The 26,308-nt window shown below is 44.8% G+C and overlaps 1 protein-coding gene across 2 annotated transcripts; it reads left to right on the top strand.

Annotated features, from left to right (window-relative positions):
• The first annotated feature begins 414 nt into the window (after positions 1-414).
• On the top strand, positions 415-23,516 carry LOC110520452 (gap junction alpha-5 protein). 2 transcript variants are annotated; one of them, XM_021597779.2, is made up of 2 exons: positions 415-891; positions 20,586-23,516. In XM_021597779.2, exon 2 carries the CDS (start codon positions 20,618-20,620, stop codon positions 21,794-21,796), a length of 1,179 nt encoding a protein of 392 aa, XP_021453454.2. In that variant the 5' UTR covers positions 415-891; positions 20,586-20,617; the 3' UTR covers positions 21,797-23,516. The 2 variants fall into 2 exon arrangements, with proteins under 2 accessions (XP_021453454.2, XP_021453455.2); XM_021597780.2 differs by lacking the exon at positions 415-891 and adding an exon at positions 17,094-19,427.
• Positions 23,517-26,308: the final 2,792 nt, after the last annotated feature.

Here is a 26,308-nt window from a genome sequence, read left to right as displayed (position 1 = left end):
GGATATGGAGGAGGAGAGAGAGGGAGGAGGGCAGAGAGGAAACGCTCTCTCGTGATGCCCCTGCTTTTCTTCCCATGCCCCCTGCGCAGGCTAGCATTCTCACCCTGGGACGGCACAGTGCTCCAGCACTACTACACTCTATTCTATAAAGATACTACTCAACTCTACTCTACTCTATTCTACTCTACTCTACTCTACAAAGATCCTACTCTACTCTACTCCGATCCTATCCTAATCTACTCTACTCTATTCTACTCTACTCAGATCCTATCATATCTACTCTACTCAGATCCTATTCTATCTACTCTATTCAGATCCTATCTAATCTACTCTAATCTACTCTACTCAGATCCTATCCTATCTACTCTACTCAGATCCTATCCTATCTACTCTACTCAGATCCTATCCTATCTACTCTACTCAGATCTTATCCTATCTACTCTACTCAGATCCTATTCTATCTACTCTATTCAGATCCTATCTACTCTACTCAGATCCTATCCTATCTACTCGACTCAGATCCTATCCTATCTACTCTACTCAGATCCTATCCTATCTACTCAACTCAGATCCTATCCTATCTACTCTAATCTACTCAGATCCTACTATACTCTGCACAGATCTTACTCTACACTACTTTACCCAGCTCCTTTTGATGACATCTGATGCTGTCTGCAAGAGGTACGACTCAGCATCACTGACCTCCACCAACCTCTGTCCTCCAAGCCAGCACATCTCCACTCATCCGACCAGGTCACCACTCCTCTACGTCCCGGTCCCATCCTCCATCCTCCACTCCATCCATCTCTGAGGGGAAGACATTGCTAAGAAGCAGCTCCAAGGACCCTCTTCCTCAGTGTTGACAGCCATCACCATCTGCAGCAAGAACAGGTAAATACCACCACATCACCTTCGATCGTGCATACAAACATAAGGGGGACACTTCAAAGGAGATAAAGGAACCTCAGCCCACTGGGCACTGACGTCATTTCAACATCTAGTTGTGATTTACATTTGGTTGAGTTGTCAACTACTGTGAATTCAATGTGAAATTAACTAAACATTTCACCATGTCATTGAATTTAGGTTAAAGGTTGGGGAAAAGAAGTCACACTTCCCTTACGTTGAAGACTTCTTGCAAATCCAATCAGTTTTCCATGTTGATTCAACATCATCACGTAGATTTATTTTGTTGAAATGATGGGAAAACAACAATGTTGATTCAACCAGTTTTTGCCCAGTGGGAGGGAAAGAGTCTCTTTTCTTAGGTGCACTCCACAGGCATCATACAGGTGTATGAAGAGGCATCCTAAATAACTTCTGTCTCTTTTATTAATTCTGTATTGTTGCTGTATTGTTGCTGTGCTAAAGCATCATACGCAGTGTCTCTGTCAGTTACTATTTGAGACAGAGCATTTACAGGGCGCTGGTCCATAGCCGTGAAGTCTCTGTCACAGACAAGAGTGTAGGGACAATTTCTAGGGGTTCTGGTGTGCATTAGTAGCTCTATTGTCCCAGAAACACTGTTACTCTCAGTCCCTCTCCTCCCCGGTCTCCCGTTCTCTTTTTCTCTTTCTTTCTATCTCTCTCGCTCTCTCTCCCTTTCACTTTTTAGTCTCTCTCTCTCCCTCACTCAAACTCTTTGGCTGTGTTTCTCTGTGACACCAGCTCCAGTCATATACCTCTCCTCCAGAGTATAATTCATCCAGCCAGCAGCTCAAGAGGCAAATATACTTTAACAATGTATTGACCTGCTGTTTTCGACTCTCTCTCTCTACCGCACCTGCTGTCTCTAACATTGAATGCTCGGTTATGAAAAGCCAACTGACATTTACTCCTGAGGTGCTGACCTGTTACACCCTCTACAACCACTGCGATTATTATTATTTGACCCTGCTGGTCATCTATGAACGTTTGAACATCTTGGCCATGTGCTGTTATAATCTCTACCGGGCACAGCCAGAAGAGGACTGGCCACCCCTCAGAGCCTGGATCCGCTCTAGGTTTATTACTAGATTCCTGCTGTTCTAGTGAGTTTTTCCTAGCCGCAGTGCGTCTACATCTGCATTGCTTACTGTTTGGGGATTCAGGCTGGGTTTCTGTACAGCACTTTGTGACATCAGCTGATGTAAAAAGGGCTTTATAAATACATTTGATTGGAATTTGATTGAACAAACTACTTCAACGTTCAGCTGTGTAAAATGACACAGCTGAAATATCAAACCTTACACTGAGTGTACAAAACATATTTCCATGACATAGACTGACCATGTGAATCCAAGTAAAAGCTACAGTATGATCCCTTATTGATGTCACTTGTTAAATCCACTTCAGTCAAAGTAGATGAAGGGGAGGAGACAGGTTAAATAATTATTTTTAAGCTTTGAGACAATTGAGACATGGATTGTGTGTGTGCCATTCAGAGGGTGAATGTGCAAGACAAAAAATATAAGTGCCTTTAAACAGGGTATGGTAGTAGGTGCCAGGCTCACTGGTTTGTGTCAAGAACTGCAACGCTGTTGGGTTTTTCATGCTCAACAGTTTTCTGTGCGTATCAAGAAGGGTCCAGAAGGGGGGGGGGGTATTCTTAATGTTTTGTACACTCAGTGTATATTACAAAAGGTTTCTTTCTTGTGTTTATCAGCATGCTGCTGACAATGAGGGATATTCATACAGCTATACCACCATTAAAAATCTACAAGAAATTATCCATTGTCATCAAATAAGTAAACTGAAAAGGCATGAAATATCATGAACTATCAAAACGGCATCATTAACAAATACAAGACACATACCAATTTGGCATTAAAGAGTACCCATATGTTCTACAGCTTAGGTGACAGATGTCTACCTTTTTCAGTGGTGTAGCTATAGCTCTTTGTTTACCTCGTAGACGCACATAGTCTCATGACACATGACACAGCACCTTGTCATTAGAGTTTATATAGAAGCCAGGCAGAGATGGGCAATCTTCACTTCCTATCATTTCTAAACACAAGAGAGAAAACTGACACAGTAAATGATAACAAGCATGCATTTCAGTGCAGATGGAAATACTGATGCTATTGATAAGAAAGAGCATTATAATAGTGTTAATGTATGGCACAAACATTCCATGGTCTGACACAACCCTGTTCACTAGAAGAACCTTTGGAAACGGAGTGATAACAGTAAAACATCTGAAGTAACACTTGGTCTCTGTTCTGTATGCTACTGACATTGCCTCACTCTCTACCCTCTTTTCCATGAAAACAAACTAGTGACATAAAAACAATTAAATTATGGATTTAATCCAATTTGATAATCCTGATAACCACAGAAAATATGAACCTCAACTTTATAATCAAACTAGAAATATGTGCAATAACAGAACATTTCCTTTCAAAACTTAACTTAAATAAAGGTACTTGATAATCAAACATCAAATAGATAAGATCAACTGTCTTCCCCTCTGGCAACAGGCTGGTGTCTGGTCTGAGCGACCCAGTAACACTATGCAGTTAAAACAATAGCTCATGTGGGTCTGTACAGTTAGTGGGCAGATGAGAAGGCAGACCTCCATGTAAGGTAGCAGATCATCTGGCTAGCTGTGTGGTGTCTGGAGGGGTGAGACTGTGACTGATTTATGGCTTCCCAATCCCCATGGCCTGCTGGTGGCTCACTGCTCTGTAAGTAGCAGTCATGTGGCCCCCCTGTCACCCTCTATCCCCCCCCCCCCATTCATGATTAAACTAATAGTCAATGTTAATCCAGGGGATGCTCCCGGTGCTTAGAGAGGAGGGTCACTCAGACCTCAAACAGTTTCCATCTCATACATATACAGTACCTGTTACGGTGCGTGAATGAGGACCCAAAAGCGAATTAACTTAAACAGAGCTTCTTTAATTACCAAACATAGGTAGGCTCAGACGGACCGGCAGATTCCGACAGGACAAGACAAGGTTACAGCAAACATGACGACAGTCTGGTTCAGGCATGAAACACAACAAACAAGAATCCGACAAGGACAGGAGCAGGAACAGAGAGAGATATAGGGACCTAATCAGAGGGAAAAAGGGAACAGGTGGGAAAAGGGGTGACGAGGTGGTTAGGAGGAGACAAGGCACAGCTGGGGGAAAGAGGGGGAGAAAAGGTAACCTAACAACGACCAGCAGAGGGAGACAGGGTGAAGGGAAAGGACAGAGACAAGACACAACATGACAGTACATGACAGTACCCCCCCACTCACCGAGCGCCTCCTGGCGCACTCGAGGAGGAAACCTGGCGGCAACGGAGGAAATCCTCGATCAGCGCACGGTCCAGCACGTCCCGAGAGGGAACCCAACTCCTCTCCTCAGGACCGTACCCCTCCCAATCTACGAGGTACTGGTGACCACGGCCCCGAGGACGCATGTCCAAAATTCTACGGACCCTGTAGATGGGTGCGCCCTCGACAAGGATGGGGGGGGGGGGAGGGAAGACGAGCGGGGGCGCGAAGGACGGGCTTGATGCAGGAGACATGGAAGACCGGGTGGACGCGACGAAGGTATCGCGGAAGAAGAAGTCGAACTGCGACAGGATTAATGACCCGAGAAATACGGAACGGACCAATGAACCGCGGGGTCAACTTGCGAGAAGCCGTCTTAAGGGGAAGGTTCTGAGTGGAGAGCCAAACTCTCTGACCGCGACAATATCTAGGACTCTTAGTTCTAAGCTTATTAGCAGCCCTCACAGTCTGCGTCCTATAACGGCAAAGTGCAGACCTGACCCTCTTCCAGGTGCGCTCGCAACGTTGGACAAAAGCCTGAGCGGAGGGGACGCTGGACTCGGCGAACTGAGATGAGAACAGCGGAGGCTGGTACCCGAGGCTACTCTGAAAAGGAGATAGCCCGGTCGCAGACGAAGGAAGCGAGTTGTGGGCGTATTCTGCCCAGGGGAGCTGTTCTGACCAAGACGCAGGGTTGCGAAAAGAAAGACTGCGTAAGATGCGACCAATAGTCTGATTGGCCCGTTCTGCTTGACCGTTAGACTGGGGGTGAAAGCCGGAAGAGAGACTGACGGAAGCCCCAATCAAACGGCAAAACTCCCTCCAAAATTGAGACGTGAATTGCGGACCTCTGTCCGAAACGACGTCTGACGGAAGGCCATGAATTCTGAAAACATTCTCGATGATGATTTGTGCCGTCTCTTTAGCAGAAGGAAGCTTAGCAAGGGGAATGAAATGAGCCGCCTTAGAGAACCTATCGACAACCGTAAGAATAACAGTCTTCCCCGCTGACGAAGGCAGTCCGGTGACAAAATCTAAGGCGATGTGAGACCACGGTCGAGAGGGAATAGGAAGCGGCCTGAGACGGCCGGCAGGAGGAGAGTTACCGGACTTAGTCTGCGCGCAGACCGAACAAGCAGCCACGAAACGACGCGTGTCATGCTCCCGGGTGGGCCACCAAAAACGCTGGCGAATGGAAGCAAGCGTACCCCGAACGCCAGGGTGGCCGGCTAACTTGGCAGAGTGAGCCCACTGAAGAACGGCCAGACGAGTAGGAACGGGAACGAAAAGAAGGTTCCTAGGACAAGCGCGCGGCGACGGAGTGTGAGTGAGCGCTTGCTTTACCTGCCTCTCAATTCCCCAGACAGTCAACCCGACAACACGCCCCTCAGGGAGAATCCCCTCGGGGTCAGTGGAGGCTACTGAAGAACTGAAGAGACGAGACAAAGCATCAGGCTTGGTGTTCTTAGAGCCCGGACGATAAGAAATCACGAACTCGAAACGAGCGAAAAACAGCGCCCAACGCGCCTGACGCGCATTAAGTCGTTTGGCAGAACGGATGTACTCAAGGTTCCTATGGTCAGTCCAAACGACAAAAGGAACGGTCGCCCCCTCCAACCACTGTCGCCATTCGCCTAGGGCTAACCAGATGGCGAGCAGTTCGCGGTTACCCACATCATAGTTACGTTCCGACGGCGACAGGCGATGAGAAAAATACGCGCATGGGTGGACCTTGTCGTCAGAGAGGGAGCGCTGAGAAAGAATGGCTCCCACGCCCACCTCTGACGCGTCAACCTCGACAACGAACTGTCTAGAGACGTCAGGTGTAACAAGGATAGGAGCGGATGTAAAACGATTCTTGAGGAGATCAAAAGCTCCCTGGGCGGAAACGGACCACTTAAAGCACGTCTTGACAGAAGTAAGGGCTGTGAGAGGAGCTGCCACCTGACCGAAATTACGGATGAAACGACGATAGAAGTTTGCGAAGCCGAGAAAGCGCTGCAGCTCGACGCGTGACTTAGGGACGGGCCAATCAATGACAGCTTGGACCTTAGCGGGATCCATCTTAATGCCTTCAGCGGAAATAACAGAACCGAGAAATGTGACGGAGGAGGCATGAAAAGTGCACTTCTCAGCCTTCACAAAAAGACAATTCTCTAAAAGGCGCTGGAGGACACGTCGAACGTGCTGAACATGAATCTGGAGTGACGGTGAAAAAATCAGGATATCGTCAAGGTAAACGAAAACAAAGATGTTCAGCATGTCTCTCAGGACATCATTGACTAATGCCTGAAAGACAGCTGGAGCGTTAGCGAGGCCGAAAGGAAGAACCCGGTATTCAAAGTGCCCTAACGGAGTGTTAAACGCCGTCTTCCACTCGTCCCCCTCCCTGATGCGCACGAGATGGTAAGCGTTACGAAGGTCCAACTTAGTGAAAAACCTGGCTCCCTGCAGGATCTCGAAGGCTGAAGACATAAGAGGAAGCGGATAACGATTCTTCACTGTTATGTCATTCAGCCCTCGATAATCTATGCAGGGGCGCAGAGACCCGTCCTTCTTCTTGACAAAAAAAACCCCCGCTCCGGCGGGAGAGGAGGAGGGGACTATGGTACCGGCGTCAAGAGCTACAGACAAATAATCTTAGAGAGCCTTACGTTCGGGAGCCGACAGAGAGTATAGTCTACCCCGGGGGGGGGTGGTTCCCGGAAGGAGATCAATACTACAATCATACGACCGGTGTGGAGGAAGAGAGGTGGCCCTGGACCGACTGAACACCGTGCGCAGATCGTGATATTCCTCCGGCACCCCTGTCAAATCACCAGGCTCCTCCTGTGAAGAAGAGACAGAGGAAACAGGAGGGATAGCAGACATTAAACATTTCACATGACAAGAGATGTTCCAGGAGAGGATAGAATTACTAGACCAATTAATGGAAGGATTATGACAAACTAGCCAGGGATGGCCCAAAACAACAGGTGTAAAAGGTGAACGAAAAATTAAAAAAGAAATGGTTTCACTATGATTACCAGAAACAGTGAGGGTTAAAGGTAGCGTCTCACGCTGAATCCTGGGGAGAGGACTACCATCCAGGGCGAACAAGGCCGTGGGCTCCTTTAACTGTCTGAGAGGAATGTCATGTTCCCGAGCCCAGGTCTCGTCCATAAAACAGCCCTCCGCCCCAGAGTCTATTAAGGCACTGCAGGAAGCTGACGAACCGGTCCAGCGTAGATGGACCGACAAGGTAGTGCAGGATCTTGAAGGAGAGACAGGAGTAGTAGCGCTCACCAGTAGCCCTCCGCTTACTGATGAGCTCTGGCCTTTTACTGGACATGAAGTGACAAAATGACCAGCGGAACCGCAATAGAGACAGAGGCGGTTGGTGATTCTCCGTTCCCTCTCCTTAGTCGAGATGCGGATACCTCCCAGCTGCATGGGCTCAGCACCCGAGCCGGCAGAGGAAGATGGTAGTGATGCGGAGAGGGGGGCAACGGAGAACGCGAGCTCCTTTCCACGAGCTCGGTGACGAAGATCAACCCGTCGCTCAATGCGAATAGCGAGTTCAATCAAGGAATCCACGCTGGAAGGAACCTCCCGGGAGAGAATCTCATCCTTTACCTCTGCGCGGAGACCCTCCAGAAAACGAGCGAGCAAAGCCGGCTCGTTCCAGCCACTGGAGGCAGCAAGAGTGCGAAACTCAATAGAGTAGTCTGTTATGGATCGATTACCTTGACATAGGGAAGACAGGGCCCTGGAAGCCTCCTCCCCAAAAACAGATCGATCAAAAACCCGTATCATCTCCTCCTTAAAGTCCTGATACTGGTTAGTACACTCAGCCCTTGCCTCCCAGATTGCCGTGCCCCACTCACGAGCCCGTCCAATAAGGAGAGATATGACGTAGGCGACACGAGCAGTGCTCCTGGAGAAAGTGTAGGGCTGGAGAGAAAACACAATATCACACTGGGTGAGGAACGAGCGGCATTCAGTGGGCTCCCCAGAGTAACACGGCGGGTTATTGATTCTGGGCTCCGGAGATTCGAAAGCCCTGGAAGTGGCCGGTGGATCGAGGCGGAGATGGTGAACCTGTTCTGTGAGGTTGGAGACTTGGGTGGCCAGGGTCTCAACGGCATGTCGAGCAGCAGACAATTCCTGCTCGTGTCTGCCTAGCATCGCTCCCTGGATCCCGACGGCTGAGTGGAGAGGATCCGAAGTCGCTGGGTCCATTCTTGGTCGGATTCTTCTGTTACGGTGCGTGAATGAGGACCCAAAAGCGAATTAACTTAAACAGAGCTTCTTTAATTACCAAACATAGGTAGGCTCAGACGGACCGGCAGATTCCGACAGGACAAGACAAGGTTACAGCAAACATGACGACAGTCTGGTTCAGGCATGAAACACAACAAACAAGAATCCGACAAGGACAGGAGCAGGAACAGAGAGAGATATAGGGACCTAATCAGAGGGAAAAAGGGAACAGGTGGGAAAAGGGGTGACGAGGTGGTTAGGAGGAGACAAGGCACAGCTGGGGGAAAGAGGGGGAGAAAAGGTAACCTAACAACGACCAGCAGAGGGAGACAGGGTGAAGGGAAAGGACAGAGACAAGACACAACATGACAGTACATGACAGTACCAGTCAAAAGTTTGGACACACCTACTCATTCAAGGGTTTTTATTTATTTTATTGTAGAATAATAGTGAAGACATCAAAAGTATGAAATAACACAAATGTAGTAACCAAAAAGGTCAAACAAATCAAAATATATTTGATATTTGATATTCTTCCAAGTAACCACCCTTTGCCTTGATGACAGCTTTGCACACTCTTGGCATTCTCTCAACCAGCTTAATCTGGAATGCTTTTTCAACAGTCTTGAAGGAGTTCCCACATATGCTGAGCACGTTGACTGCTTTTCCGTGACTCTGCGGTCCAATTCATCCCAAACCATCTCAATTGGGTTGAAGTCGGGTGGAGGCCAGGTCTGATGCAGCACTCCATCAATCTCCTTGTTGGGTCATTATCCTGTTGAAGAACAAATGATAGTCCCACTAAGCCCAAACCAGATGGGATGGTGTATCGCTGCAGAATGCTGTGGTAGCCATGCTGGTTAAGTGTGCTTTGAAGTCTAAATAAATCACTGACAGTGTCACCAGCAAAGCACCCCCACACCATCACACCTCCTCCTCCGTGCTTCACGTAGGGAACCACACATGCAGATATCATCTGTTCACCTACTCTGCGTCTCACAAAGACACGGCAGTTGGAACCAAAAATCTCAAATTTGGACTCATCAGATCAAAGGACAGATTTCCACCAGTCTAATGTCCATTGTTTGTGTTTCTTGGCCTAAGCAAATCTCTTCTTATTATTGGTGTCCTTTAGTAGTGGTTTATTTGCAGCAATTCACGCAGTCTCCTCTGAACAGTTGATGTTGATTTCTGAGGCTGGTAACTCTAATGAACTTGTCCTCTGCAGCAGAGGTAACTCTGGGTCTTCCTTTCCTGTGGCGGTCCTCATGAGAGCTAGTTTCATCATTGCGCTTGATGGTTTTTGTGACTGCACTTGATGAAACTTTTAAAGTTCTTGAAATTTTACGCATTGACTGACCTTCATGTCTTAAAGTAATGATGGACTGTCGTTTCTCTTTTCTTATTTGAGCTGTTATTGCCATTATATGGACATGGTATTTTACCCTTACCTTGTCACAACACAACTGATTGGCTCAAATGCATTAAGAAGGAAAGAAATTCCACAAATAATTTTTAACAAGGCACACTTGCTAATTGAAATGCATTCCAGGTGACTACTTCATCAAGCTGGATGAAAGAATGCCAAGAGTGTGCAAAGCTGTCATCGAGGCAAAGGGTGGTTACTTTGAAGAATTCCAAATATAAAATATAATTTGATTTGTTTAACACTTTTTTGGTTACTACATGATTCCATGTGTGTTATTTCATAGTTTTGATGTCTTCACTAATATTCTGCAGTGCAGAAAATAGTAAAAATAAAGAAAACGCTTTTTACTGGTACTGTCTGTTAAAACCAAAACAACGATTGGGCACCTGGTTTATTTCAGGGTGAGTGTGGCATCCTTATCCAACATCTTTGTTCTCTAATGGTACACCAAGCAGTGCACTGGGACTTCAAAGAGAAAGGTGGGAGGAGGGGGATTTGAAGTTTTCTTAATATTTCCCTGAGGTTGTGCCGCTGTTGCTATGCTGTCACTGCACAGTACATGCAAGCGGGACTGTTATTAGTGGGGATATTTCGGTTTCAAAGCGTCGTTGGCAGAGGTTTGTATACATCTACTTAAAGTGCAAACTGTGGCATACAGTGACATGGTATGCTTTGTTTCTACAGTGGTATAGATAGACCTTAAAACATCCAGGTCAAGGACTACATAAAAAGAATAAAGAAAACTGTGTTAATGGCCATGGGTGTTTAGTTCAGTATGTTACCAGATTTGTCAATGTCTTCCATCTTAAACAGACACATGCAGTAACATGGATACAGGACATTACAATCCTTGGTCTACCAACCAGACATACAGTAACATATACCATCTGACAAAACGGGCCCTTTCAGCCATACATAATGGCACTAATACATACTTAATGGACAAGGCATATTGCTTCTTTGCTAAGAGTTTCATTTGAACAACATTGCATGGAATCTCCCAGTGTAAACCTATGGCTCTTAAAGTGAGGGTCTAAATGTTTTTAAGATGCTGTGGTAGTCAAATTGTTGTTCTATATATTGATGTTATATACTGTATATTGTTGTTCTATATATTGTTGTTCTTTATATTGATGTTCTACATATTGTTGTTATATATATTGTTGTTATATACTGTATATTGATGTTCTTTATATTGTTTTTCTATATTTTGTTGTTCCATATATTGTTGTATAGTATTGTTGTTCTACAGTGCATTCGGAAGTATTCAGACCCATTGACTTTTTCCACATTTTGTTACGCTACAGGCTAATTCTAGAATTGATTAAATAAATACAAATCCCATCAATCTACACACAATGACCCATAATGACAAAGCAAAAACAGGTTTTTAGAAATTTTTGCATATATAATAAAAATAAAAAACAGAACACAGTGGCCTCCATCATTGTCACGACTTCTACCGAAGGTGGCTCCTCTCCCTGTTCGGGCGGTGCTCGCCGGTCTACTAGCCATCACGATCCCTTTTTCCTTTTCTGTTTGTTTTGTCTATGGTTCTTTTTCACACCTGCTTTCATTTGCGTTAATTTCTGTGTGTATATATGTACCCTGTTGCCTGCCTAGTTTGTGCGGGATAAGTCTTTCATTGTGATGTGCTCGGTGAGGTTATACCGTTATTTGTTTTCACAGATTCTTAAGTGTGTGATTGTCGAAACTTTGTTTGTTCCTCCGTGCATTTGTATGGGTTCTCTGTTATCGAGGGCGTTGTACCTTTTTCGATTGTGCCATTCCTGTGTTGGTGGACTTTCTTATTAAAACACGCTTCTCAGACATCCTTGCTCTCCTGCGTCTGACCCCTACACCTACCACCTAGACGCAACCTTATCACAATCATTCTCTCCATCACTTCATCCAAGATGGCGTAGCAGTCAGACGTCCTTTGTCCTCGTCGTATATATATTTTTTTCTAAAAACGTAACTTCAAAACACTCTCCTGCAACCCGCCTCACCAAACGTGGTGCGAATCAGTTTGTTTCTTTTAAAAGTATTATTCACCTCAAATCTGAAATCCACACAAAAGCTAGCCGGAAGTTAGCCAGTTCACTAGCTAACGTTAGTATTCAGCTAACCACGGCTAGCAGTCATCAGCTATCCTTAGCTCAGAATGCTATCGCCAGTCTTGTACAACGCGACTCAGACCAGAGCATACCGGACCTATTTTCTCTCCATATACCCTGATTCCTACCGCAAGCTCTGGACATTTTCACCTGGAGCTTGCAAATACCAATTATCCTGGAGTTAGCCAGCTGAAGAGTTCCATCAGCCACTCCTGGGCTTCAATAACCTAGCCGGACCCGTTTTACTGCCGATGCGGAGCCCCACCGGGCCTTCACGACTGGACTACCAATGTTATCTGCCCGAGGGAGTTATTCACCTGGCCCCTCCGTCGTGACATAACCTGAGCATCCATCTGCTAACTGTGGCCCATAATTCGTTAGCTGTCTTGAGCATATCGGCTGCTAGCTGAATAGGTCTATGGGACAATTTTCCTGGGCCACTATAACTATAACTATTTTGCCAATTGGATTGGTCCCCTCTACCACACGGAACCCCACTAATCTACCAACGGAAACGCACAAGGTGGCTAAAAACAGACCTCCGTCTTATGCTAGCTTGCTACCCATGGCCCAGCTAGCTGTCTGAATTGCCCGTGACCCCAAACAACCTCACTACTCACTGGACCCTTATGATCACTCGGCTAAGCAGGCCTCTCCTTAACATCAATATGCCTTGCCCATTGCTGTTCTGGTTAGTGTTTATTGGCTTATTTCACTGTAGAGCCTCTAGCCCTGCTCAATATACCTTATCCAACCCTTCAGCTCCACCACCCACATATGCGATGACATCACCTGGTTTCAATTATGTTTCTAGAGACAATATCTCTCTCATCATCACTCAATGCCTAGGTTTACCTCCACTGTATTCACATCCTACCATACCTCTGTCTGTACATTATACCTTGAATCTATTTTATCGCCCCCAGAAACCTGCTCCTTTTACTCTCTGTTCTGGACGTCCTAGACGACCAATTCTCATAGCTTTTAGCCGTACCCTTATCCTACTCCTCCTCGATTCCTCTGGCGATGTAGAGGTTAATCCAGGCCCTGCAGTGCCTAGCTCCACTCCTATTCCCCGGGCGCTCCCTTTTGTTGACTTCTGTAACCGTAAAAGCCTTGGTTTCATGCATGCTAACATTAGAAGCCTCCTCCCTAAGTTTGTTTTATTCACTGCTTTAGCACACTCTGCCAACCCAGATGTCCTAGCCGTGTCTGAATCCTGGCTTAGGAAGACCGTGTCTGAAATTTCCATCCCTAACTACAACATTTTCAAACAAGATAGAACGGCCAAAGGGGGCGGTGTTGCAATCTACTGCAGATATAACCTGCAGAGTTCTGTCCTACTATCCAGGTCTGTACCCAAACAATTTGAACTTCTACTTTTAAAAATCCACCTCTCTAAAAACAAGTCTCTCACCGTTGCCACTTGCTATAGACCACCCTATGCCCCCAGCTGTGCTCTGAACACCATATGTGAACTGATTGCCCCCCCCCCCATCTATCTTCAGAGATTGTGCTGCTAGGTGACCTAAACTGGGACATGCTTTAACACCACGGCCATCCTACAAGCTAAGCTTGTTGCCCTCAATCTCACACAAATTATCAATGAACCTACCAGGTACCAACCATAAGCCGTAAACACGGGCACCCTCATAGATATCATCCTAACCAACTTGCCCTCTAAATACACCCCTGCTGTTTTCAACCAAGATCTCAGCGATCACTGCCTCATTGCCTGTATCCTTACTGGTTCAGAGGTCAAACGACCTCCACTCATCACTGTCAAACGCTCCCTGAAACACTTCAGCGAGCAGGCCTTTCTAATCGACCTCATGCCGTCAGTAGAGGATTCCTGGTTATTCTTCACAAATGCCTTCCTCACCACCTTAAATAAGCATGCCATATTCAAGAAATTTAGAACAAGGAACAGATATAGCCCGTCACCAACTACTTTTCCGATAGAGTTCAGTGTGTCAAATCGGAGGGCCTGTTGTCTGCACCCCAGTATTTCTACATTGCGCATTCACCGTGGCTTTTTTATTGCCTTTACCTCCCTTATCTCACCTCATTTGCTCACATTGTATATAGACTTGTTTTTGTACTGTATTATTGACTGTATGTTTGTTTTACTCCATGTGTAACTCTGTGTTGTTGTATGTGTCGAACTGCTTTGCTTTATCTTGGCCAGGTTGCAGTTGTAAATGAGAACTTGTTCTCAAATTGCCTACCTGGTTAAACAAAGGCAAAAAAATTAATAATAATCTTAAATGGAAGAAATTTGGAACCACCAAGACTCTTCCTAGAGCTGGCCGTCCGGCCAAACTGAGCAATCGGGGGAGAAGGGCCTTTGTCAGGGAGGTGACCAAGAACCGATGGTCACTCTGACAGAGCTCCAGAGTTCCTCTGTGGAGATGGGAGAACCTTTCAGAAGGACAACCATCTCTGTAGCACTCCACCAATCAGACGTTTATGGTAGAGTGGCCAGACGGAAGCCACTCCGGAGTAAAAGTCACATCACAGCCAGCTTGGAGTTTGCCAAAAGGCACTAAAAGGACTTTCAGACCATGAGAAACTCGATTCACTGGTCTAATGAAACCAAGATTGAACTTTTTGTCCTAAATTCCAAGTTTCACGTCTGGAGGAAACCTGGCACCATCCCTACGGTGAATCATGGTGGTGGCAGCATCATGCTTTGGGGATGTTTTTCAACGTCAGGGACTGGGAGACTAGTCAGCATCGAAGAAAAGATGAATGGAACAAAGTACAGAGAGATCCTTGATGAAAATCTGCTCCAGAGCGCTCAGGACCTCAGAATGGGGCGAAAGTTTACCTTCCAACAAGACAATTACCCTAAGCACACAGCCAAGACAACGCAGGCTTCGGGATAAGTCTCTGAATGTCCTTGAGTGGCTCAGCCAGAGCCCGGACTTGAACCCGATCGAACATCTCTGGAGAGACCTGAAAATAGTTGTGCAGCAACGCTCCCCATCCAACCTGATAGAGGTTGAGATGATCTGCAGAGAAGAATGGGAGAAACTCCCCAAATACAGGTATGCCAAGCTTGTAGCTTCATACCCAACAAGACTCGAGGCTGTAATCGCTGCCAAAGGTGCTTCAACAAAGGACTGAGTAAAGGGTCTGAATACTTATGTAAATGTGATATTTCAGTTTGTATTTTTTATACATTTGCAAAAATCTCTTAAAACCTGTTTTTACTTTGTCCTTGTGGGGTATTGTGTGTAGATTGATGAGGGAAAAAACAATTTCATACATTTTAGAATAAGGCTGTAATGTAACACAATGTGGAAAGAGTCAAGGGGTCTGAATACTTTCTATATATTGTTGTTCTATATATTGTTGTTACGTATAATGTTGTTATATACTGTATATTGTTGTTATATATGTTGTTGTTATATACTGTATATTGTTGTGTTATATATTGTTGTTCTGTATATTGTTGTTATATATATTTTTGTTATAAACAGTACCAGTCAAAAGTAGGACATCCCTACTCATTTAAGGGTTTTTCTTTATTTTGACTATTTTCTACGTTGTAGAATAATAGTGAAGGCATCAACACTATGAAATAACACATATGGAATCATGTAGATACCAAAAAAGTGTTAAACAAATCCAAATATATTCAACCCATGATTCCATATATGTTATTTCATAGTTTTGATGTCTTCACTATTATTCTACAAAGTAGAAAATAGTCAAAAGAAAAACCCATGCATGAATAGATTTGTCCCAACTTTTGAATGGTACTGTACATTGTTGGTCTATTTATTGTTGTTAAATACTGTATATTGTTGTTCTATATTTTGATGTTCTACATATTGTTGTTCTATATATTGTTGTTATATACTGTATATTGTTGTTAAATACTGTATATTGTTGTTCTATATTTTGATGTTCTACATATTGTTGTTCTATATATTGTTGTTATATACTGGATATTCTTGTTATATATATTGTTGTTTTTCCTATATATTGTTGTTATTGCTGCTGCCTGGGTAGACTAGTGGTTAGAGCGTTGGACTAGTAACCGGAAGGTTGCAAGTTCAAACCCCTGACCTGACAAGGTACAAATCTGTCATTCTGCCCCTGAACATGCAGTTAACCCACTGTTCCTAGGTCGTCATTGAAAATAAGAATTTGTTCTTCAACTGACTTGCCTAGTTAAATAAAATAAATAAATCTACTGTTGTTATCTATATTGTTGTTCTATATATTGTTGTTATATACTGGATATTCTTGTTATATATATTCTAGTTATATATATTTTTGCTGTTATATACTGTATGTTGTTGTTATATATAGTGTTGTCCTCTATAAGAACAGAAAAGGTGCACGTCAGTTGGTCAGACTACTGATAGCATTAAAGGGAGTATGTGTATAAATCAACCCTGCCCCCTGTTGTTCTCATCTGGTGGATACATGAGAGGAGGGAGAGATTGGGGATTATGGGTGGGGGAGATTGGGAGGGAGAACAGGGTTGTGATGGGAAGGGGTTGGAAAGAATAGGGTATGGAGGGGGGTGGCTGTTTTGTAGCAAGACTGATTTCTCTCAACAAGCCTGTGTAAAGTTTTCTAATTGACTTGTCGGTGTGAGGGGATCACTTTTCTCTCATTTAGTTCAGTATGGTAGACCGACCAGTTCTGATAGTACTCTTGCGGGAGTCTATATACCTGTGGTAAGCAAAGATAGAGCATTGAAGACTTGATAGAGGACTAACTGGGGTTGTGGGTTAGGGTTTTCAAGTGAGTCATCACTTGTTAAACGTCACTTGTTAGCGCAGAAAAAAGTCTTACACTCAGCATTTGGAGTGGTGGCTCTCCAGCTGGAGAAGGACTAACTGCCCTCTAAGGCAATGCTTTGAGCCCAGGCAGAGAGGAGAGGCGTCAGACAGGATTTATTGTTGTTGTGTTGCTGCCTGCCCTGCCCTGCCCTGCATGGAGAGAACACACTGCATTCATTCCAATGGCTTTGTTAGCCCTGCTGCTGCTGCTGGGTCTGTAGCTGCACTGCAGTGGAACAGCAGTCACCAACACACACTAGCAATGCAGTTTGCTAGCCATTTCATCTCTAAGGAATACAGCCTGGCTGCTCTCCAGCCTAGGTCAACTCAATGTCCATGTATGTATAAACGGCTGTAAATACCAGCCAAGATTCTACCTCTACTATATTGGACCACAGGTTGTCCACATCACTCTGTGTGTCTCTCTTGTTATTTCCTGATCCACTCTCTGTCTATAGGCTGCTCCACTACAGGTCCCTATGGTAAGAGTTAAGTCATGACACCCACTTTTCCAATCCTCTGTAGCCCTCCGTTTACAGTGTGTTCACTAAATGAAGTGCAACCTCACTCAATGCAAAGTGTGTAGGCCTACTGTCCAACCACAACCCCATCCCTCCATCTCTAAACATACAGGATTATCTTACTCTCTTTTATTGACAATAACTCTCTTTCTCTATATAGTACAATACAGACCACAGACTCTCTCCATGCCGACGCAGCCTATTGGCTCATCTGCCTACCTGCTCTGTAACGTCCCCTGTGCTCTGATCAATGTCAAAGAGACGTAGCTGAGTGATGTGCAATACCCAGTGTGCTCAGTGTTACATACCTCATAGCCCATTACTCGGAGACAGATATTATAAACCAATACGACAGCTATGACAGTGTACAGATGATCCATGGTGCTACCAGTGTATTACAGTAAATCCCTATTTATTACTGGGCATCTGGGAATGGAACAATCTCAGATGTGACGACAAAGATGGGAAGATACCAGGTGGTGCTATGTATACATCAGGACAAATGACTGGAACTTCTCTTTTGACTAGTAATAACACATACGTAAAACTTGTCATTTTTGTTAACATATTTTTCAATGCAGTGCATCCCTCCCCATTGTATTTAAACAAAACTGTCTTACCTTCAGCCAACCACTTTCTAAAAAACAATAACTCCTCTCATCCAGCTCCACCACTCCTCCTTTTCCATTCATATCAAATTAGCTCTCTTCTCAACTACGAGTTATTAAGAGGGAGGTTTCCTTTTAAGTGGCTTGTCTTTAGGAAATCATATTGTTTTGGATTGCTTCCTCTGAGAATAAGAACAGGAAGTAAAGTAAAGGAGGCAGACACTGAGACCGCTCGGGCCTACTCCAACCGATTGAGATATCCGCTCTGTCCCCGTTTCTCAGTGTAGCTAAGATTCCGTTCCCACCACTCTACTGCCGGTGTGTATGTGTGTTTGTCCAGACAGACTGACAGACTAATAATTGCTCCAGTGACAGGTCTGTGCCCCCGGTGGCCGTGCTTCTACCTCTCACCCCTCTTACCCTCCTCTGACTGACCATGCCAACTCTGTCTGGGAACAAAAAATAATTAAAATAAAGTCTGAGAAATAAACATAGTCAGAAATATCAAGAGTGACTCTTAAGGGTGCGGGTCTAAAGCTTACTGGAATGCTCAAGACACAGAATGAAGAACAATAACAAAAGACGACCTCACCACTTTGAGCAAACTTTGTCTGAACATACCATAACTTACTTCAACTAACTAAGCACAACATTAGTCTATAGGAGTCTATGTATACTTCTGACTTCATCATGGTCCTAATAATGTAGCTAATGTTGACCAGCAAGGCTAGACAGCCTGTAGGTTGTGTTGTAAACTTGTGAGGAAACCCGTTGTCAGTCCAGCCTGGTAGCAACATGACTGTTTTAACTCCTACCTCCTGCTATTGTTAAGGCCAGGCTCTCACTCCCTTCCTCTTGTCTAGGCTAGCTACACCTGTTTTTTTGTGGCTTGCTGTACACACATTATCTAATGCCAAGAAAGCATTATAGCTAGCCAAAGCTGTGTTGATTTGATAGTTGGATATTGAGAGTTTTTTTAAAGACCCTGTGGCGAATTCAATTACTTTGCGAGCATTTAGGGAGCATGGAATTTAAGGGTTCTAGCTTAGCTAACTCTCCTACATATCAGTTCTGAGCTCAAGGCATGGATGGACACCGCTAACATTTCCCCTCTCCTGTTCTCATAGTGGTGCTTTTTCCAGTGTTCCAGTCTCATTGAACCTCTCCCCTCCCCTCCCCTCCTCACCCCTCTCCCCTCCCTGAAACGCAATCCGCCTGGGGGGATAAGAGCACTGACTCTGCTTGGAGCACCACCCGGTTTCCATCCTGCTGCCATAAACCAGGGAGAGAGAACTGCAAAACGTCTCATGGTCATGGTCACTTCACAGGGAGGGTGAGAGAGGCAGATAAGATGGAGCCAGTGTCCTACTCAACGTTCAGTCTTAATCATGTTCTAAGAGAATTTCAACTAACATTTCAAACCAGCTTTATGGATAACTATCAATGGGATATGACACACACGGTAAGATATGTTTGTGTGTATTTGTATGCGTGTGTGGGTGGAGGTATTTGTAGTAAAGTATTTGTAGTAAAATTCAGATTAGTTCACTCAGTGTGTACTTAGTAGTACAAGTGAGTCTGAGGCTGAAATGGTGGAAAAAACTCTCAGACTGTTCTACCGTCATCCTTTCTGCTCTAACTCGTTGTTATTAGTTACTCATTGCCATCCTAAATCGTGCTCTGGGTATATATTTAGACAGCTCTCTGTCTCTCTGATGTTTCCTGTTGAGGACTGATGGATTGGTTTAACCCTTGGATGATTGGGGCGTTTATGACACCCACAAAGCTGTCCACTGAGATGCCTTATAGGGGTATTAGACACACACCAGCCTGTCACTGCCATTTTGGGGTCTCACCCTAACTCTCACACTGAGGTCAAGGGGCAACATCACATGCACACGCACACACGCACACATACAAACAGGCACACATAAACATACACACACACACACGCACACACATATAAATCACAGGAGGAGTGGAACTTAGAGATGGAAAGTGTAGAGAGAGTGAAAAACATCAAACATCAAAGACGTCAATTAACCGGTTCAAACATGGTGACCGAGGACTGTTGCCAGGTGCTCTGGAGATGATGAAGATTGTCACAGAATTCCATTTGTAACATTAGGAACGATTAGCTCCTATCCTTGTGCTGCCCTATGGTCCATCAATCGCTCTGTCTGTCATATATTATCTGGGTTATAATGGGTCAGTGTCAGGGATAGCAACAAAAACATCCAAATACAATTTCTCAGAAACGACCTCACTATTTACTTCGAAATGCCATAAAACATACATTGTGTTTGTGTGTGATGTGGGAAAGGTTCATTCTCAGGCCGTTGTGTCGTGTCCAAGTCTCCAGGCTGATCACAGGCTATTTATACCATGCCACACACACACTGGTCATTTTATCACCAGGATAAGGGGTCTCCAGGCTGTCATGGTCGATCATAATCTACATTTTGTCTCCTTTCTTTACTCTGCCCATTTTCTTTCTTCACTACCTATCTTTCTATCTCTTCTCCATTCTCTCCCTCCCTCCTTGACCCATTTCTCTCTCTCTCCTTTACCCATACCCTGCCCCTCTCTATCTTTCTCTCTCCCTCTCCTCCTCTCTCAGGTGTGCCAGTGACCAGTGACGAGTGAACAGACATGGGGGACTGGAGTCTTCTGGGGAACTTCCTGGAGGAAGTTCAGGAACATTCCACGTCGGTGGGGAAGGTGTGGCTCACCGTCCTCTTCATCTTCAGGATCCTGGTGCTGGGCACAGCCGCTGAGTCCTCATGGGGAGACGAACAGAGTGACTTCCTGTGCGACACCCAGCAGCCTGGTTGTACCAACGTCTGTTATGACCGGGCGTTTCCTATCGCACACATCCGCTACTGGGTCCTACAGATCGTCTTCGTGTCCACACCATCACTGATCTACATGGGTCACGCCATGCACATAGTGCGGAGGGATGAGAAACGAAAAAGGAGGGAGCAGGAGAAGACAGAGGGGATGGAGGAGGAGGAGGAGAAGGGAGAGGGGGGGAGCGTATCGGGGGAGAAGGTGTATCTCCAGCAGAGGGATTGTGGGAAGGTGCTGGAGGCATCTGGGCGAGTTCGCCTGCGGGGGGCGCTGTTATCCACGTACATTCTGAGCATCCTGATCCGCACTGTGATGGAGGTGATCTTCATCGTGGTCCAGTACATGATCTATGGAGTCTTCCTCAGGGCTCTGTACCACTGCAAGGCCTGGCCCTGCCCCAACCCAGTCAACTGCTACATGTCCCGGCCAACAGAAAAGAACGTATTCATCGTCTTCATGCTGGTGGTGGCAGGTGTCTCCCTCCTCCTCTCTGTGGTCGAGCTCTACCACCTGGCCTACAGGCGGTACAGGAAGTGCAGACGCACTCGTGCCTCCCTCAAAAACACCACTCATAATGCTGTGGCAATCCCCTTCACCAGGGACGCCGACAACCCAACCAGTCACAACTCCCCAGGCTGCACCCCTCCCCCTGACTTCCGCCAGTGCTTGGTGTTGTCGGGGACAATGACCCCCTTGGCCCCTGTGAACCCCATGAACTCCATGCCTCCTCACCCCTTCAACAACAGAATGGCGCACCAGCAGAACTCCGTCAACATGGCCACCGAGCGTCACCATTCCCATGACGACCTGGAGGGAGAGGGAGGTTTCCTGAGGATGAACTACACCCAGGTGCCAGGGGAGATGCCCAGCGGGTGCTCTGCGCCACCCTTACTGCATACCGCGTACCTGAAGGACAAACAGAGTCTCAGTAAGATCAGCAGCACCAGCAGCCGGGTTCGACCAGACGACCTGGCCGTGTAGAACCAGACAGACGGAGAGAGAGAGACAGAGAGGGGCTTAGAAGGTGTGGAGGGAGAGGACTTTCAGACACACAGAGAGAGAAATGCCCTGCTTAGAGGAGAGTGGAGCAGGCTGGGTCTATATACCCAGCCAGAGACAGAGAAGGGGAGCAGGCAAGGCAGACACGGGGGCTAAAGATGGATGTGTTAGCAAACTCCAAGTGAAGGGCTCCATTCAGCCCAAATCTGGGGAAACTGTGGAAGATTGCCTGGCCTAGGACTCCATGAGCACTACAGGAAGAAAGACATTGGGATCTGTAAGCTCCCTGGGAGTGGGTTGAATGGATCTTGAGAACTTCTGCATATTGGACTGAGCTTTGAGACTGTGACCGTTGGTGCTGGGAGAACTGGTTGTTTTTGTTAGAGCAACAAGTGGTTGGCCAAGCTTGAAACGTGGACTTTCATAACGTTGATCAAATATTGACATGGAAGCAAAATATAAATATACCTTTTAAATCACTGTGTGGAAAAAGCCTTCAAATAAATAACAGATAATTGCATTGTATGTTTTTGATGTTTTAAAGTACCTTTAAAGTCTGAGAATATTGTACTTTAAACTTGCACATTCACTATGCTAAAAACTGTCCCACTGTCTGTCCAGCTGCCCATTATAATAACACAAACATTTACAAGCTTGCAAATGTAAACACGCATGCACAAAAACACACACATGCACACACTGCTGTCATAGGAGGACAATACCCTATCCTCAGGGGTCTGACCAAACAGTGTTGCCCCGATCCCTGGCATCCAGTGACGGAGGTTATTTGCAGCTGTCATGTTGTTTGGAAAGTGAAATTGTGACACACATCCCTGCAATGGAATCCATTGTGCATTATATCACCTTCAAATATAGCAGGAGCAACTGTTTTCTATGTGTTTAATCCTGATGGCATACAAACAGAAACAAGGGACAGCTGTGCCAAAATAACTGATTTCTCTCCATTCAACAGACGCTTAGACCAATAATTACAGAGGGTTGTATGCACTCAGGTACAAATAATGAAGAGCTATGCAAAAGTGCCTACAAAATGTGAATCTGCAAAATGTTCAAAGTCAAAGTCTTTTAGCTCCATATTAGATGTGTAAACATGTCCTGATATCATTTAAAAGTGTGTTCAAGAGCCATATACAGTATGTATACAAATAATTGACCTTCAATCGAGGTACAAGTTTGAAAAGTTGATCATCCTTCAGTATATTTCAGCGTTTCTTTTTTGTTAACCACTAGGTGGAGAAATTTCCCCTTGAACCTTTCAAATACAGTGTAGTTCATTCATTGTGACTGTGCAACTGTTGATTGTCACATTAGTAGCTATCCACCTCTCTTCCATATCTTTTCATCCTTGTTTAAATTTGATTTATTTTTGTTTAACTGTGTGAGGCTGGTCAGAAAATGACATGTCTAGGCCTATAGGCTAATAGAGAAGGCATAACCACAATCTGTGAAGTTCTCAACTGATTTTGCACTAGACTAGGCCTTGTGGGGTTTGGAATATAAAGACCCCTTTGTAATTACATGAATCATATTTTCTTTTTCTATAGAGAGCAACAACCAGTAATTTACAGTAATAGTATTTTGGAATGCCAAGAAATGGGTGACTGGTTGACGTTTCTCTGTGCACATTTCAATGTCATTGTGTTTTTGTAAAGTCTGCAATAAAACGAATATGTCAAATAAATTGTTCTCCCAGAAGTTAATGGGCTTTTTCGACATTGCAACCAACAGTGCAGGCGATCTGCTGACCGACTAATCTACAAATCCCCTTGCATCATAAATAACTACTTATTGTTATTTGTAGATCAGTCAATCACCATTTACCCACAAAGCATCATGGATGTGATGCTCCCGAACGAGGTCAATGTAACGCATACCTTCTCAGAAAAAGTCTACCACAGCCCAAACATTTGTCCTCAACAGACTGGTCCTAAAAATAGTTGCCCTCAAAGAAATACATTGGCATTGCAACCTCTACTCTTGCCTCCAGACAAGCTCTCATCTGGTTGTCCACAGTAGCAGACATACCATTAGGCAGAAGAGGCAATTACCTCAGGCCTCACATCCTCAAAGGGCCTTGTGAGCTGTGCAACCCCCATAATAATGAATCCATAATAATTCCTAATAGATCAATAATGTATTTTCATACATATACATATATTTCATATAAATATGAATATAATCCAAGTATTTCTTATAATAGAAGTAACAAGTGTCATTCATCATCCATGAACTGGTTCATAATAATGGACTATTCCACCCTGACAGAGTTCCCATTCATTGTTTCATGAGATATGATTTTTATTGAAATTAAACTGCAGAAATTAGGCGCTTTCAGAGCAGGGCAGAGAAAAGTCATATTTAATCATATTTCATTTTAAGTTAAATTACCTTAGTTAACACATTTCTTTAGTAAAAAGACAGGTGCTTCTGATAATACTGCCATCGTCATTGAGGAAGAGGACATGTATGTGTAGCCATGTATCTGATGATGTCTGGACAAAAATAGTATGGCAGACTGGCCCCTGCCTTTGGCCTCAATCCCTAACTCCATCCCTGGCCGTCCGGGTGGTTTTATGCATTCTGTCATCTCCTTCTTCAATTAGGGTCCCCTGGGAAACACAAAATAAAACCATGGTTCCCACCCTATATCTAACCTGTCTACTGTAGGCCTACATGCAATCTTAAAGGCTCAACTGAAGAGGCAGTACAGCATTTACTACGATGCAGCCTCTGCAGGGCTTTCATACTTCAGGGCTTTCATGCTTCTTGCACCTAGCGAAGCAGAGCAGAGCTATTGTGAAAGAAGTTGTCAAGGAAGTGTGTTTGTGTTTATACAGGACGTACCCCCCCCCCCCCCCCACCTACCGTCAACCAATCATGTCAATGCGGAGCTATACGTAGCCCTCCGTATTGTTAGAAAATTTGATGCGATGCGGTACAGAGCACAGTACAGATGCGGTTGTGGGCACGGAGAGCCCTGCGGTTGTGGGCGGTACAGTTGCCGTACCAGGCGGTTGCGGGCGGTACAGTTGCCGTACCAGGCGATACAGCCTGTATCACTGCCTGGTACGGCAACTGTACCGCCCACAACCGCAGGGCTCTCCAGAAGGTGGTGCGGTCTGCACACCACATCACCAGGGGCAAACTACCTGCCCTCCAGGACCTACAACACCCGATGTCACGGGAAGGCAAAAAAGATCATCAAAGACAATAACCACCGGAGCCACTGCCTGTTCCCCCCGCTACCATCCCGAAGGCGAGGTCAGCACAGGTGCATCAAAGCTGGGACAGAGAGATTGAAAAACACCTTCTATCTCAAGGCCATCAGATTGTTAAACAGCCACCACTAGCACAGAGAGGCGGCTGCCTACCTACAGACTTGATATCATTGGCCACTTTAATAACTGGATCACTAGTCACTTTAATAATGCCACTTTAATAATGTTTACATGTCTTGCATTACTCATCTCATATGTATATACTGTATACTGTATCCTTCACTATCTATTCTTTACTATCTATTACATCTTAACTGCTCTGTCACTGCTCATCCATATATTTTATACTTATATATTCTCATTCCTTTAATAGATTGTGTGTATTAGTTTTTGTTGTGGAATTTTTTAGATATTAGGTTTTGTTGTGGAATTGTTAGATATTACCTGATAGATATTGCTGCACTGTCGGCTCTAGAAGCATAAGCATTTCGCTACACTCGCAGTAACATCTGATAACCATGTGTATGTGACCAATAAAATGTGATTTTAAGTATATAGTTTGTTTCTAGGTGTGGCACCGTGTAGCTCATTCAGGTAAAGCACTACTTTCTTGAACATTGTTTTTATTTACATCATTGTGTGTTTTAAAGGGGAAGGACTACATTTTTATAATTAGCCTTGAGCATCAGCCATTTAGTAGTTAACTTGCTGTATTTCATATTATAGCTCTGTGTGGCTTCACTGTGTGCTGTGCTTTGATGTGCCTCTTCACTAGAACCTAATTTGAGTGCTGGGGATTTACGCGTGCTGTGACATATTCACGTAACTTCTGTGGATTAACTGCTATTACCTGCACTTTAAGAACGCTACTACTTAGTATCTGTTTAGCTTCAGTACTCAAGAATTTGAGAACACATGCTTTTCATCGTACCCTGAGTTTTACCAACAAACGAATAACATGGTAATAACTAATAAACAACTTATTTGTATTTTTGTCTTGATCCACCACTACCCCAGAGAGCTCCGGGACTGGCTGTCCTCTTAAAACTATTTTTGTTAGACAGCTGAGGCAAGTCGAGTTATGAATTAATGGTCGCTTTTGCATGTTAATTACCACTAGTGTGTTAACCATCCTACCGTGTTCTTACCATGTTTTATCATGCCTGTGCTATCTTCCAGCTGAATGTAATTTATATAACATTATTTCTTGCCCTGCTGCCCAACTCTAATAAATATTGGCACTTTGGTAAACACT

The sequence above is a fragment of the Oncorhynchus mykiss genome, chromosome 3 (genome assembly GCF_013265735.2).
Source record: "Oncorhynchus mykiss isolate Arlee chromosome 3, USDA_OmykA_1.1, whole genome shotgun sequence".
In the NCBI taxonomy this organism is placed as follows: Eukaryota; Metazoa; Chordata; class Actinopteri; order Salmoniformes; family Salmonidae; genus Oncorhynchus; species Oncorhynchus mykiss.
This window is presented reverse-complemented; position numbering and strand designations above follow the sequence as displayed.

Excerpts from the sequence above, each read along its gene's own strand:
- LOC110520452 (XM_021597779.2), top strand. The coding sequence starts at position 20,618 with ATGGGGGACTGGAGTCTTCTGGGGAACTTCCTGGAGGAAGTTCAGGAA.